This window comes from Hylobates moloch, unplaced genomic scaffold (assembly GCF_009828535.3).
Source record: "Hylobates moloch isolate HMO894 unplaced genomic scaffold, HMol_V3 SCAFFOLD_32, whole genome shotgun sequence".
NCBI classification, from domain to species: Eukaryota; Metazoa; Chordata; class Mammalia; order Primates; family Hylobatidae; genus Hylobates; species Hylobates moloch.
Window position 1 is genome coordinate 1,607,185 of NW_026652307.1, and position 16,858 is coordinate 1,624,042.

Consider the following 16,858-nt stretch of genomic DNA (forward strand, 5'->3'; position numbering starts at 1 on the left):
ATTTGCTTGGTATTATTCTTTGTGTATATGTATATATAAGATTTTTACTTACTTTAAGAATGTGGATTTCTTTATATGTTCTAGCCAGTCTTTACATAGATTTTAACATTAGCTCTAGTAGTTTGATTAGCATAGCAACCTACCAAGCTAATTATAAATGAAAATTACTTCTGATGTTTTATTGTGTGAGAAAAAATAATGCTGTTTTAATACTAATTTTTTAACATAAGCTTTTCAAAAATAAATGTTAATTTATGACAGTTAAAATTTTATTTCACATAAACAAAGTGAATTGACTTTAGAAAGGGGAACAGTTACTCAAATACAGTGGCATTCTATTGAAAATATTATTAACAGACAGTGACAAGTGGTCCTAACTTAATCATTCATACAATCTTCTCTTTGGAAATAGGACTTGATTGGGAGTTAATTTTAATTTTTTTTCTTCCTATGCTTTATCATAGCTGTGCTCAGATCTTCCAAATAGGTGGCATATTTTCTGCTGACCTGCATATTTTTTACCTGAGGAAAATCCTTGAGCCATTATTTCTAATAGCTACCACCTCATATTTAATACATTTGCATACATTTAGCTCAAATTATGTAGTCCGTTTGCCAAAATCGGAGTAAGAGTTGATCAGCATTTACTAATCTGGTTGTGGCTGGTGATATTATAATAAGGCTTTAGTCTTTCTCGTCTGTTTCTTATAGAATCCTGCTATTTGTTCCAGGTAAACATTTTATAGATGAACATTAACCAAATGCCTTTTAGGATTTCCACATGCCTTTGTTGCTTTTTATTTTAAAGTACCTTCTTAGAATGCTTAAAATTGAGTTCCAATGACTAGCACTGCTTCTCAGGGGCACTGACAGTTTCCATTAGTGTATTTCTCCTGCAGGATTTGTAGGAGTGTTTTAAGCTGATTTTTTTTCGAGGAGCTACTTAGGCAGGTGCAAAAGTAATTGCGGTTCTTGCCATTACTTTCAATGGCAGAAACTGCAATTACTTTTGCACCAGCCTAATAGAATTTCGTTCTGGGAGAAAAGTATTGTTATTAAATAGCAGTAACTACTATAAAGGAAATAAATAGGGCAGTGTTCCTTCATTCAGCTTGGTCTAATGGATTATTGAGATAAGAAAATAAGCAATTAAACATGGTGAAACTCCGCCTCTACTAAAAATACGAAAATAAGCCAGGCGTGGTGGCAGGCACCTGTAGTCCCAGCTACTCGGGAGGCTGAGGCAGGAGAATGGTGTGAACCCGGGAGGCGAAGCTTGCAGTGAGCCGAGATCGGGCCGCTGCACTCCAGCCTGGGCAACAGTGCGAGACTCTGTCTCAAAAAAAAAAAAAAAAAAAAAAAAAGAAAAATAAGCAATTACACTATAGCAGTATACGTGATAGGGAAAGTATAAAATGCATTTATAAGTATTTAATGCCTAGTGTGTTCCAGACACTGATCAAGATGCTGGGGGACTCTTCTTTCCAAAACTATATTTAGAATCTTCTCTCTTCTGAATTTCCGTAGCTGTAGTATGTTATCCCTTTATTCTCTCTTGCTCTCCGTAAAAGCCATTCTCCACAGTGGCTCCTTGAATCCTTCTTCTGTCTCTCTGACATGGCATACAAGGCTTTTTGTGGCCTGGTCTCTGGCTGTTTCTCTGATATTTCATATATTTTCTATGATGACTACGTTCCAGTCACATTTATTTTTCTATTTCTCTAACACAGATTATGCCCATCTTAGGTCTTTCTACTTCTTAGTTCTTCTGCATAGACCACTTCCTCCAGGTCCTTGCATCTTAGTTCTTTCCGTTTAGATTTAAGCACAAATGTTGCCTTCTCATAGAGTATTCTCAGGTTACTCAATATAAAGTAGCCTCACAGCCACATTATTCCACATTGTCTTATTTCCTTTATAGTAGTTATTATTTAAAATCATTTTGTTTATTTGTTGTTTGTTGTCTGCTTTCCTGCATAGAGTATAAGATTATAGCTATTCTATGGCTCATGCTTGTTGCAAGAATGAGTAAACGGAACATTGAAAGAATTGAAAGATGTACAGAGGGCATAGGGGATTGGAAAAATATAGGAAGTGTGGAGCCAAAGGAAGATTTTAAGTAGGAGGTAACATCAGTTCAATGAATATCTATTGAGAACTATGTGTCACATATGTACTAGGCATTGGAGAACTCATTTGTGTAAAAGATACCCCCTGGTAGGGGAAATGGACAAAAATAGACTGGGAAGAATGGATAAAAAGGAAAAAGACTAGAGGCAGTTAGGAGGCTTTTGCAATAATCCAGATGAGAAATAATTGTGGGATGGTTTTGAGATATAACAATGGGCATGGATGGAAATTGATAGAATCCAGAAAGACTTGAGACAGAACTGAGCAAACTTGGTGATTTGTTTGTAATTTTTAAAAAAGAAGGATTACTAAAATTTGGGTAGCTGGATGGAAATTGAGCCATAAGTAGAGATATAGAAGCTATCTGTATATAAATGACAGAACCATGGGTTTTAATGAGTGCCTATATGAAAGAACTATGAAAAACAAATTTCTACAGGGTAAGTAGAAGAGATTTTAGCCAGAAGGATACTTGAAGAATCAGCCAAAAGGGAACAAATTAAAAGGGTACAGTGTAATAGATGACAGAGGAAAGGAAGTTTTATGAGAGGAAACGATCAACACAGTGAAATATTCCTGAGAGGTGAGGTTAAATAAAAACTGGTAACCCATGAAAGAGCAGTTTCACTTACATGATAAAGAGTTTAGGCATTCCTAGAAAGTTAAAATATTTGTTAAGGAAGTAAAGACATCAAGTTAAGGAAAGAGCGTGACATGTGGATTCAATGTAGGGGTTTTTGTTGGGTATATTAAGGATAAGAGCTTTCATAAATTGATGGTGAAGGGCAGATAGGGAGAGGTTGAAGGAAAAAATTGAGGTCAAGAGGAGGAAGGAGTATAATGGAGGGAGAGTGGGAGGTGAAAATGGAACAAAATTGCTACAACATATTGATAACTGTTGAATCTGGGTAAGGGCATATTTTGGGTTTATAATACTATGATTTCTGATTTAAAATCTGTTTGAAAATTGCCATTATGTATGTTTTTTTAAAAGTGAACTAAGTGCCTTGATATATAAAGAAGAATCAGTTTTAAGTTGGTAGATGATAACAATTATTGGGAATAGAGTATGCCAGCTGAGATATTCCTCAAAGGAGCAAGTTTTTTACACACAGAGAAATATGAGGCTGCTCAAAGCCTTGGTGAAAAATTAGAATACCATCCCTTTCCTCCTGATCCTGAGGTTTTGAGGTAAGGGATAAAGGTAGTGATGTCATCAGGGTATGACTGGTTTCAATTAAGGTATAGAAGAGAAGGGAATTAGTGAAAATAATAAGGATTTAAAGGAATTTCTTGGGAATGAGTTGTCCTTAAATAACAAAAGTATTTAGTTTTGTTTTGTTTTGTTTTGTTTGAGACGGAGTCTCCCTCTGTTGCCTAGGCTGGAGTGCAGTGGTGCCATCTTGGCTCACTGCAAGCTCCGCCTCCTGGGTTCACGCCATTCTCCTGCCTCAGCCTCCCAGTAGCTGGAACTACAGGCGCCTGTCACCATGCCCGGCTAATTTTTTTTTTTTTTTTTGTATTTTTAGTAGAGACGGGGTTTCACCATGTTAGCCAGGATGGTCTCGATCTCCTGACCTTGTGATCTGCCTGCCTTGGCCTCCCAAAGTCCTGGGATTACAGGCGTGAGCCACCATGCCTGGCCAGGAATGGTATTTAATTTTTACTATGACTTTGTGAATTCAGTATCATTCAGTTATACAAATTTTCAATGAAAATACTTGGGGCAAACATTTTAGGTTATTATTCATGCGCATTCATGTTTAAATCCAAGGACAATCAGTTAATGAGTATTGTGCTTACAGGACCCGGAATAGGTAGTAGGAGTGGAATTGAGGAATGAGTATGACTTCATAAAATATTTCAAAGAAAACATAAAAAGACTTGGTAACATTTTTAAAAAGGGTATCCTCTAATAAATATAATATTAACAGTCATTATTATTTTTGGTTAAGGATAGGAAATTGTCAAAATCATTTCGTTTTAAGAATGAACAAATACATTAAATGTAACATGTGTAATATGTAGTTAATTGGTGGAGCAAGAAAGGTGTTATATAAACTAGTTACTTAGTGACTAGCAAAAAAAATTGATAGTTCATGTAACTTAAAATTTGATGTTTAAAGAAACTGTAAATCAGAAATAAATTATTTATGGCCAAAACCTGCTTTTAAATTTAAGGACCATCAATGGGAAGCAGTTACTGTGCCAGAGGAAAAAGTACAAATATACAGCATTGAAGGTATTAAACTTGTTTTTTTCTAATAATTTTCTTAATTCTTACCATATGGAACAAATGTTACATCTTTCTGGGTTAAGAAAACAGACTAATGAAAGCAAAATCAGTATTTTCAGATGTTCACATTCAGAAATTCATCAAATACCTTGATCCCATGTTTCCCTACTAATCTCCCAGCTGTACCCCTGTACTTACTTCCTTCCCTGTCTAGTCTAAAACCAGTGATCCAGTTTGTCATTCTTGTCTCTATGTTCAAGGCTCCTGACCTTCCATCCCATTTGCTTGATTAAATCTGAATATCCGGTTTCTCCAATCCTATAACTGGAACTGCATAACACTAGTGGACAAAATCAGACTAGTATGATTACAAATTTAGATATTAAGACATATTTTAGTCATTTCAATAGACATTTAATAATATCTCATTATGTTTTTTGTTTGCATTTTTCTAATGACTAGTGATACTGAGCACTTTTTCATGTGCTTTCTGGCCATTCATATATTTTCCTTTGTAAAGTATATATTTTAAATATTTTGTTCATTTTTTATTGGACTATCTAGTTCTTAGGTATCCTAGATTCCAATCCTTTGACATATATATGTTCTGTTTTCTCCAAAATTGTATCTTGCTTATTCGTTTTCTTAATGATATCTGGTGAGCAGTTTTAAATTTTGAAATCTACTTGATCTATTTTTATGGTTATTGCTTTCTGTGACCCAAGAAATTTTTGTCGACTCTTAAATCACTAAGATGTTCTATTATTTTTCCACAAAAAATTTATAATTTTAGCTTTTATGTTTAGGAGTATTATAATCTCAAATTAATATTTGATTAAGGTATGATGTAGACATTGGAGGTTCGTTTTTTCACATAGATATGCAGTTATTACAGGATTATTTGCTGTAAAGGCTTTTCTTTTCCACTGGATTTCTTTGGTTTCTTTGTTGAAAATCATGACTCTGTAATAGTGTCTATTTCTTGGTCCTCCAATCTGTTCTATTTATCATAGGTCTGCTTTTCTTTATGTCAGTAGCACACTGTTTTGATTATGGTAGATTTGTGGTTAGTATAAGTCTTCCAACATTGTGGTTTTTTAAAATATTGTTTTGGAAATTATAGATGTTTTGAGCTTCTATATAAATTTTAGAATTGGTTTATCAATTGCTTGCTGGAATTATGACTCAGGTTTTAGATCAATATGGGGAGAAATAACATGTTAACAGTAGTAACTAGTTTATAAACATGGTGTATCTCTATTTGTTTAGGTCTTTGATTTCTCTCAATGGCGTTTCATAGTTTTCATTGTATAAGTCTTTTGATGAATTTGTTCCCAAGTATTCAGTCTATATGTTTATAAATAGAATTGATCTTTAATTTTACCAGTCATGGGATCTGCAAAAGAGGTAGTTTTACTGCTTCCTTTCTGATCCTTATGCACTCCCTCCCTCCTTTCCTTTTGTTGCTTTATTGCAATGTATAGAACCTCCAGTGCAAAATTGAATAGAAGTGATAAAAGTGGACATCTTTGCCTACTTCCCAATCTTTGCTTAGGACAGAACATTCAGTATTTTACCATTAAGTATGATGTTAGCCAAAAGTCTTTTGTAGATAACCTTCATCAGATTAAGGACGTTGATAACTCTTCATATTTGTCTATGCACATGAAACCATCATGGCAATTAAGTTAATAAACATATCACCCCCAAAATTTCTTTGTACTTTTAATCTATCCATCCTTCTACTCTACCCCCAGGCAATTACTGATGTTTTCTTTATCTTTGATACATTTACATTTTCTAGAGCTTATATAAATGGAATCATACAGTATGTAGCAGTTTTTGTCCAGCTTCTTTCTTTTAGAACACTTTTTTTTAAAAAAGATTCAAGCATGTTGCATGTATCAGTAGTTTATTCTTTTTATTGCTGGGTGTTAGTCCATTGTATAGATATACTTCAATTGGTTTCTATAGTCACCTGTTAATGAGCATTTGTAATGTTCCCAGTTTTTAGCTATTATGAAATGCTGCTGTAAATATTCATGTATAATTAATTACTTCTGAAAATATGTTTTTATTTCTCTTAGGTAAATACTGAGGAGTTCAGTGGTTAGTTCAGACCCCATAGGCATATGATTAGCTTTTGAAGAAACTTCTAAAGTGTTGTCCAAAGTGATTTTACCGTTTTACATTTTCACTATCAGTTTATAAGACTTCCATTTGTTCTACATCCTTTCTAACACTTCTTATGGTCAGTCCCTCCTACTATCTTGCCTTGTTGCACTGGCTGTATAATTTTCAGTACAATGTTAGTAGAAATTATAAGAGCAGATATATTTGCCTAGTTTATGATGTTGGTGTTGAGGGTGAAGGGGATTATTTTTTCTTCTATAATTATTTCATGGTGACAATTTCTCTTGTTAATTCAGGCAAGCTAGTTATTTAATTAGAGTATGGTACTTTCCCATCTCTCTCTTGCTCCCTGTCTTGCCATGTGATTTGCCTACTCCCCTTTTGCCTTCTGCAATGATTAAAAGCTTCCTGAGTCCCTCGTCAGAGGCAAATACTGGCACCATGCTTCCTGTACAGCCTGCAGAACTATGAGCCAAATAAATCTTTTTTTATAAGTTTCCCACCCTCAGGTGTTCCATTATAGCAGACTAATACAGACTAACATAGTCTTCTTCTAAAAAGATCTGTTGTTTCCTCTCTTGATCAGTCATATGTTGTTGTCTCTATGGATGTCAAGTAATTTTATGATAGATAATGCATATACAGGAACGATAGATGCTTCAGATAATTCTTCCACCAGAAGAGTTTCCTTTTTCTTCTTAGGCAGAGGGGCTGAAGGACTGATCCAATCATGGATGTTGGTCTGTGTTTAGTTCTAGTTTTAAATTTACTCTTTGTCTTGTTTGCCTCTATTACTCAGGTGTGGCCATCCCAGTCTGTTGATGATGAGCCTATTAGATTTGCGTCTTCTGAACCTGAGAGACTGTGGAAGATACAGTTCTGCCTCTTAGAGGTTTCCAGCTCAGCTCTCCAGCCGTTCACTCTACTCAGTCCAAAATCTGGCACATATTTTGAGCAGGACACTGAGTATATGCCTGAGGATGACACCTGTATCAGGCAGTACATTGATTCCAAGCCCGTGAGACTGTTAGAGAGTTACCTCTGCCTTTTATCAGGTTTGGTCCAGCTCCTTGTGCTGCCCCAGAATGAAGGGAAAATTAGTTATGCCTTTAAAGCTTTTAAGTGTCCTCTTTGTTACTCCAGGCATTACTGCTCACTAAATACTTGCTTGTCTTCTTTTCTCCAGCAGAGGTTCTCTTCTTAAGCCTACAAACAGAATTAGCAAATTTCCTTAGAGAAAAAAAGGCCAGAGATCTTGTTACATGTACAGCTCTCTGACACCTTTAAACATATGATATTTTAATCCTTCTGATTTTTTAAAACAGGATATTAGCCTGCCACAATATCCTACATTTTCCCTAGAAGTGGAAGTCTCCAGCTTCCAACTTTGGACTCTCACTGCTTCTTGGCAGTCTTCCATGTCCATAGTTGCCATCCCTCTCCAGTTCTCTAACAGCTGCTATTTAAATTTTTAAGTTATCCTTAAGAACCTTGCCTTTTTTGCTTTCACTATGATGTGGTAATTCAGAAGAACATGAATTTTTCAGGTAAGAATACTTATATATTTTGGCCCTTCAGACCCTCCATCTCCAAACATCTTTGCATCTGTATCCTCCTTTATCTCTCCTGTAAACAGAAGATATTTATCTACTCTTGTTGAAGGGTAATTTCTCCCAGTTCTCCACACACATTCTCCAAGTCTTTGCTCCATCAATTCATATTTCTTGTGTCTTCCTCCTCTCTCTCAGTACCTCTTTTCTCTCAGTATATCAATGGGCTCAGATGTCAACATCATAAAACAAAAAGCCTACTTTTATCCTATGTCTTCCTGAAGCTGTCTTTTTCTCCCCATTCATAGCCAATTTTGAGAGAATAGTTTTTACTCTTTCCTTCTCTTTCTATTCATTCTTATGTTATAAAATCTTGATATATTGATATCCATAAATACTTGGATTTTATAGCAAGCAACAAAACAAAGTTTTCTTTTGTATCTCAGTAACACTAAGTAATTAAAAAGGAAACCAAGCCATTATATAGTCCAGACAGAGCAAATATCAGGAATTTCAACAAAGCAATCATTAAAATATAATAAATATTCATAAATTTCTATGTAAGTAGCCATAGCATAGGTAGACAAATTTTTGTACAAATAGGCACAAAGCATTCAGCAAAGTAATAAATTTGAAGTAGTTCTAATACCATGTGCAAGCAAGGAGTTAAAGCAAATATTACATTTAATATAATTTACAGTAAGCTATAGAAAAAAGTCAAATGCATATCAGAGGAATAAAACAATCAGCAGAAATAGACCTAAGAATTACAAATGTTTTAATTTTCATCAAAACATGAAACATTATCATCTTTAAAGCCACCTAAATTTTCATCTCTGAAACCTGAAAACTTGTCACTGTTTAAGTTTTAAAAACCACTAGCGCTCTTTGAGTTTGAAACTGTGGTTACCACTTTCAAGCAATTGCTAATTCTTAGTACCTTCAAAGGGCATTACTGTGAAAGTTTCATGAGCATGTATTTGCAAAAGCAAATAAAACATTTTCTGCTTGGGCAGGCCTCATAAGAATCAGGACATTTCATAGCCTGTAGGACATTTGTCCCTTAGGCCACATCATGGCGTGGCCTGCAGAGCTTTTTCAGATGTAGAGATAAATTTCCCTACTTTGTGTGATCCTGCTCCCTCAGAGTGTTTTTCTTCTGCCCAAAAGTACATTGCGGGCAGGGTTGGAGACTTTTCATCCAGCAATAGAATTCCTGCCACAAGTAGGACAGGAGCATGGTGGCCTCTGGTCTATAATACAGGTGCATTTATTAGGTGCCAGGTACTTTTTTGGTAACTTTTGTAGGGAGGGAGAGTGTGACTATTTCTTATAAACTGGTACTTGCTGTATTCTCTGTTTACTGGATTGGTAAGTTCATTGAGGCCAAGTGCTGGATCCTTTTCACCTCCCAATTTCCTGACACTTAATTTTTGTCAGATGTTGTTTATTGTCAGCATGTTATAACAACTGTGGATTTAATAGAAATGTTTATATGTGTATGTCTAGAAATATGGTAATTATATGGAATTAAAGTTATTGTTTTTGTTTGCTTTTTTTAAATTAAGAAAACCGTATTCTCAGATGTGTTCAAGGAATATTTTATTAAGAATTTGTTAGGGTCCAGAATGTATTTAGGATTCTATCTTATTAGTTATAGCCATATCCTGTATTTTATAGATAAGAACAATGAGACTAGGAAAGCTAAATTGACTTGATTGATTTACATAGGTAAGTAGTGCCAGAATTGATTAAACACTGTTCAATATTGAGAATTTGAATTTTGATTCAGTTAATATGCTACATCCATGTCTTATTTATAGTATACTTGCAGAGTAGTATCATAGAAACATAAACTAATCAGTGTTATTTGTTTGTATACAGTGAGAGAATCAAAGAAGCTACTGACAATAATTCTGAAAAATATAGTAAAAATTAGCAAAAGAGAAGGGAAAGAATTGCTTTTGTATTTTGATGCATCACTAGAAATCACTAATGTGACTCAAAAAATTTTTGGTGCAAATAAACAAAGGGTAAGTCTTTAAACTTAATAAATATTTACTATTTTCATAATTCTGGAAACAGTTTGGGGTTATCAGTTTTATTGCATTTTTTCCTTTCTAGAATTCTTAAAATGTAGATTTTAGTTCTTTAAATTTGTACTGTTGAAGAGTCATTAGCTTGTTAGTCATATCTATTGATACTATCAATTACAAAGTATCTCAGATGACAAAATTAGCAGCAGCGGCTCAAAACATTTAATGAATTTCTGCTAGGTGTTTAAAAAGTAAAATGAGAGAAAGCACTTTTTTCAAGATTTTAAACGTCTTGAGAATTACACACATGATACATCAGAAGAAGTAAATAATGGCATAGGGAACAAGAGTTGTAGATCATTGAAGAAAGTGAATGCTTATAAAGAGTCAGGTTTGGAGATAAGCATTATTATAGATATGGGACTTGAAATGGCCTTTGAAGTTGAAGGAAAGGATTTAGATAAAATACTTTCCAGGCATGTGGAAGACATTATCTGCCAAATACTGATTAACTGAGAATCTAAGGTGACAATTCATGTGATGTTTTGGGGGAGATATTCAATTGACAAATTTGAATAGTGCAAAAGATTTATGTTGCATAATATTAGATGTATTTGTGAGGAACCCTTGTTCCTCACAAATGACAAGCTAAGGTGACTGGTTAATGGGGAGTAATTGAAGTGTTCTGAGAAGGTATTCATATATGCAAAGTAATTATCTGGGATATTTGGCAATTTTGGAAGAAAACAGGAAATAATTACATTAAATGGAAATAAAATGACATGAAAAAATGGAAAGAAAATGAAGAAAATGTCATTACTGTGAATTGATTTAATTTTAGGAATCTATCAGAAAACAAGGTATTTCAGTTGCCAAAACGTCGCTGCATATACTTTTTGATGCAACTGGATCACAGGTATGTCTCAGACTTATCACTGGGCGAAGTTTAACCATAACTAATAGAACAGTAATAAAGGTGGTGTTGGAGGTTGAATATATAGAAAACAAATGGTCTCAATATAAACATACCCCAATAAAATGTATATGATGTTTAAACATGTTATTAATGATAATTTTAGTGTAAAGAGTAGGGTTATTAATAAATATCAGTTTAGTAACTTTAAAACTTTAAAAAAGCAATAAATGTCCTTCCATTAATGCCAAGCTTCTTTTATGTCTATTAGAGTTTGAAAACATGGATACTTTTTATTGGATCACTTTGTAAAAATTATAACAGCACATGGATAGAAAAGGGAAATAATTGATATTTGAAAATATGAGATGAGTAGGAGCTTTGTTAAGACATCCAGTGATTGTTGATTACTTTCAGTGGTTTGCAGTTTTAAATACTTTTTTTTTTCATATTCTCCAACAGATTCTAGTGCCAGAAAGTCAAATCTCACCAGTCGGAGAAGAGCTGGTTAGTTTAAAGGAAAAATCAAAGTCCCCAAAGGAATTTGCTAAACCTTCAAAATATATCAAAAACAGTAACAAAGAGAATAGAAATAATAGCCAGCTTGAGGTAAAGATGGTGTCAAAATACTGGCTTATAAAACTACCATTGATCAAATCATTGCTATATATGAGTAGAGAAAGAAGCATCTAGAATTTATATATTATTGGCCTTGATCAATCACATTTCAGAGTTTTTCTCCTACCTTTGACAAATGCAAACAAGATAGTGTGTGTCTTAGCAAATTGTGTACATGTATAGGGGTTAGAACAAGATATACTTTACAGTTGTAAATTACAAATTAGAGGTAGGTAAGATAACCTGCTTCTTGAATGTATCCTTTTTGTTCTATCATTGCATTTGGCTATAATGTAGAATAGAAATGTATAATGTTCTGTTTATTTGCATGAGGAAAAAAAAGTATGAGGTTCTTTCTTTTACTCCTTTTCTTCCTCTTCCATTGAAGGACCTCCTCTAGGTCACATCCAAGAGAACAATTTCTCATAAATGGAACTCCTACCACCATACCTTGCTGTGACACTTGACATTGTCGATAGCCCTCTGTTTCTTAAGGTCCACTCCTTCAGCTTCCATTGTATACCACAGTACCCTTTCTGCTTCTATTACTGCATCAGAAAAACTTTCTCTCCATACCTCTTGGTAGGTTTGCTCTAAACCCAAAACCTTGATATCCAGCTTTTGGAACATCTTGTTGCCTTCTTTCTTAGAGAGCTTCCTTCATGTTCATAATGTGAGCTCTTAAAATGTAGCAGACTTTTCTTCAAAATTCTATAGCTGCATCTCTACTTGTTTTTCTGTATTTCCGTTTGTATGTCTCTTCAAGACCTTTCCTGAAGTCTAAGCTCAAACATTTTGTCTTTTGCCTAAAATCTGCATCTGTCTGTATTTCAGTAATACTACTGTTAAATTTTTTGGCAATATGCTTTTTTTCCAGCCTCTTCTCCCCTTATATCTGGAACCAAGGTGCTTGTGATTATTCTTTCATAGTATCTATGTCTCACATCCATTCTTTCTTATTTCGTCTACCATTACTCATCTCAGCACACTTAGGTTAATACAGTAGCCTCCTCGTAGGACTTCGTCACCACTGTTTTATCCTATGGGATACCCCATATAATCAGCGATTTTCCTTAAATATCAGTATCTTGATAGCATTCTTCTACTCCAAAAGCTTTGTGATTTCTGTGTTCATCCCACTGACTGAATAAATTTTGGCTCAGTTCTGAGACTTTCTATAATTTAATTTTACCCTTTCTATTAAAACTGTAGTATGTATTCTCCCCTTTTGTAAGGTAGTTTGCTTTACTGTCTCTTTGCATGCCATGTTCATTCATGCCTGTAGATCTTCATTAACATTATTTGTTTCTTTTTTTACCTTTACCCATCTAAAGCCTACTTACATTTGCAAGTCTTGTTCATTTTCACTTTCTCTTTTTTTTTGCTTTCCTTTTAAAACATTTTACATGTCTTTTTTTTGTAGGAAGTCTTTTATTATACTTTAAGTTCTGGGATACATGTGCAGAACATGCAGGTTTGTTACATAGGTGTACACGTGCCATGGTGGTTTGCTGCACCCATCAACCTATCATCTACGTTAGGTATTTCTCCTAATGTTATCCCTCCCCTAGGCCCCCACCTCGCAACAGGTCCCAGTGTGTGATGTTCATCTCCCTGTGTTCATGTGTTCTTAACTCCCACTTATGAGTGAGAACATGGGGTGTTTGGTTTTCTGTTCTTGTGTTAGTTTGCTGAGAATGATGGTTTCCATCTTCATCCATGTGCCAGCAAAGGACATGAACTCATCCTTTTTTATGGCTGCATAGTATTCCATGGTGTATATGTGCCACATTTTCTTTATCCAGTCTATCATTGACGGGCATTTGGGTTGGTTCTAAGTCTTTGCTATTGTGAATAATGCTGCAATAAACATACCTGTGCATGTGTCTTTATGGTAGAATGATTTATAATCCTTTGGTATATACCCAGTAATGGGATTTGCTGGGTCAAATGGTATTTCTGATTCTAGATCCTTGAGGAATCACCACACTGTTCTTCCACTTTCTTTCTTTTTATTTAGTTTCTGAGATGGAGTCTCGTTCTGTCACACAGGCTGGAGTGCAGTGGTGCAATCTCAGCTCACTGCAACCTCCGCATTCTAGAACCTCTGCTTCTTGGTTTCAAGTGATTCTCCTGCCTCAGATTCCCAAGGAGCTGGGATTATAGGCACCTGCCACCACACCTGGCTAATTTTTGTTTTGTTTTGTTGTTGTTGTTGTTTTAGTAGAGACAGGGTTTCCTTGTTAGCCAGGCTGGTCTCGAACCCTGACCTCAGCTGATCTGCCCTTCTCGGCCTCCCAAAGTGCTGGGATTACAGGCATGAGCCCCTGCGCCTGGCCCATTTTTTGATTTCTTTGTGGAGCTTTGCCTAATTATTTCAGTTTTTACTAATCTCTCACCTTTAGGTAACTATAACTCTCACAGGCACTTCCATATATTTTGGCATGTTTATGTTACTATTTTGTTTTTTAGTCTTTTGTTCTCAATTAAAAGTGTCATTTATTTCCCCTAGATAATTAGCACATGAAAGCTATTTTTGGTGTCTTTATATCAGAATCGTGTTGGGTGCTTATTAACAATGCTGATTCTTAGCCCCACCTTAAATCTGTTGAATCTTAAACTGTTGGAAAGGTCTTAAGCACACCAAAGTTTGAAAAACACCATACTACTGTTAAATACCTGTGCTCTGTTTTCAATAAGGATGAACTGTTTGAAGCATTTATATGAATAAATAACTGTTCAGGTCCCATTCACTATGCCACTAAAAACTTAATTTCTCTAAGAAAAATCTGTTGGCTCAGAAGCTTGTTTTCTAGTTAATCTTAGAATTTTCTTTTATCCTTTCCATCCTTCCCTCACATTTCATATACATACCCACTCACAACTGTATCATTTTTTCCCCTGTTCTAGGGACAGGTGTCTTAAAACCAGCTCTTTTATGCTTCTATGCAGTATGTCACCATCTACTTCTTAATATGGCATCCTCTGAAACTCCTGTCTCTTGTAGTCCCTGCCTCTGCTTATCTACTTCTGTCCCTCTTATAAATCAGTGTGAGATGATATGGGGGAAAACAAATCTTTATTGGAACCACTATATTATGTGCCACTGAGGCTATGAATTCCTGCAGCTACTTCACTCCAGTTTAGTCTTCACAGATTATTAGTACAATTTTCAAAAATGTGTGAATATTTTGGAGAAAGCTTAACATGAAAGCACTCAAAATAATTTATATAAATATGTAATCCAAACATTATCCTCATGATATAGAATAGGAAATTGCAAGCTATGGTTAACTAGATAAACTCAATATTGATAAAATATTTTCAGCTAGCATATAAAGGTACTGTACTTCATAGGTATAGATATTCTATAAATATTCTTTAAAACAATGTTCCTTACTTGTTTTGGCTACTTATTTAATACCAAACATGAAGATGAACCTTTCATATCAGCCTATAACATGGAAATTTATGGATATTGTGTTGTTTATTTAAAAAACATATATCTTTGGCATGTATCAAGGCAAAATGTTATAAGTAAAATTGTAGGATATTTAATTCCAAAAAGACTGTGTTTACAGTGGTTGTTTTTCATCATGGTTTCAGAAAATTACTCCTAGCAAAAGAAAAATGTCTGAAGCATCAATGATTGTTTCTGGTGCAGACAGATACACTATGAGAAGTCCAGTACTTTTCAGCAACACATGTAAGTTTTATAGTTTTAAAAGATTTCTAACAATTATTTTAAAGCAGGCATTTTTTAATTTAAGGCAATTCTGAACATAATTTACATAAAGGATAAGTTTGGTATATAAAAATTGATAAAATATGAACCACAAATGTCTTCTAATGGGAAGAAAAGTATAATGCTAACATATGAACAGAACAGTGTTCAAAATACTAATATTCGACATTAATAATTTATTATCATTTAAGCAGGACACAACATATCTTACTGGTTAAAACACTGAACCAGGCCGGGTGGACTTAGCTCCCCACTTCCAGCTGTGTACTTTGTACAGATATCCTCTAGCTAAATTTAGAACAAGTTTTTTTTCTATAAGTGGCACTTAAGTATCTGTCTTATCAAGTTGTTTAGAGTATTAAATAAAAATCACTCATTTAATAAGTAATCTAGTGAAACTTTAAACAGTGACTGATACTAAGAGCTAAATAAAAGTTTTAAAAAAAACTGATACTGTGTACTAGTTAAAGTCTTAGTCTATATGACAACTTAACATTGACCTGTTCTAAAAATCTAGTTGCCTACTGGCCAATTGCCTAGTATCTGACAGGCTCCTCAAACTTAATAGGTCCAAAATTAAATTAATCTTTCCACCCTTCCTGCACATTTTTCCTTCACTTTTTATCTTGGTAGATGGCATCTATATTCACTTATTTATCTAAGCCAGAAACCTGGGAACCATCTAAGAATGTTTGTTTCTTACCTTCCTCATCGGAAAAGTACCTCAATAATAGCAATAGGTAAAAAAAGAAAAATCTGCAATCCTTGCCCTCCTTTTTAGCAATACCACCACGAAGAAGAAGAATTAAACCACCACTGCAAATGACGAGTTCTGCAGAGAAACCTAGTGTTTCTCAAACATCAGAAAATAGAGTGGATAATGCTGCATCACTGAAATCTAGACCATCAGAAGGAAGACATAGAAGAGATAATACAGACAAAGTAACTTTACCTTGAAAGTATTTTTAAAATATTTTTTTCAAGTAATTGTGGAAATGTGTATTGAGCTAACTCCTTTTGCAAGCTGCAAGTGTCTCATTTTAAGTATTACCTTTTTTCCCCTAAATATCATTTATTGCCCTTGAAAGTAGGGTCCTTCTGGCATATGACGCATTTACTGTGCTTACAATAAGACTTATGAATATTAATTCACTATAACTTGATTTACACATTTGGAAGCATAAACAAACCTGCCATAATTATTTAGTTTATTATACAAATTAGTGACTGCTATGGGGAAGGCTCTGGTATAGGAATGTGAGACACAAGTGGACTGTGTCCTTAAGTTCCTCAGAATCTAGCATGAAAATTAGATACTACGTTATATAAGCATTCTCAGATGTACACATATAGACTGCAGTAGGAACCAAGTAGAGGGTCAAGTGCCTAACCCCATAGCTAGAGGTGAGGGTGAAGATCAGGAGATGCTTTTTAAGAAAATACGGAGAGTGAATTGACTTTTGAAAGGTCAATAAAGAGTCAAATGGATATCGAGGA

General features: G+C 34.5%; 1 protein-coding gene across 4 annotated transcripts in view; it reads left to right on the forward strand.

The window, feature by feature from the left end:
* LOC116463292 (synaptonemal complex protein 2) overlaps positions 1 to 16,858 on the forward strand; it is a 100,517-nt gene that overhangs the window by 22,352 nt on the left and 61,307 nt on the right. For all 4 annotated transcript variants that reach the window (XR_009212019.1, XR_009212018.1, XR_009212020.1 and 1 more), the window contains 6 exons: positions 4,312 to 4,372; positions 9,934 to 10,082; positions 10,927 to 11,001; positions 11,461 to 11,607; positions 15,223 to 15,322; positions 16,143 to 16,303. Coding sequence is in view for 1 of the 4 variants with exons in the window: in XM_032146330.2 (XP_032002221.1) it covers positions 4,312 to 4,372; positions 9,934 to 10,082; positions 10,927 to 11,001; positions 11,461 to 11,607; positions 15,223 to 15,322; positions 16,143 to 16,303 (693 nt within the window). In the remaining 3 variants the exon portion in view is untranslated. The remainder of the gene's footprint in view (positions 1 to 4,311; positions 4,373 to 9,933; positions 10,083 to 10,926; positions 11,002 to 11,460; positions 11,608 to 15,222; positions 15,323 to 16,142; positions 16,304 to 16,858) is intronic.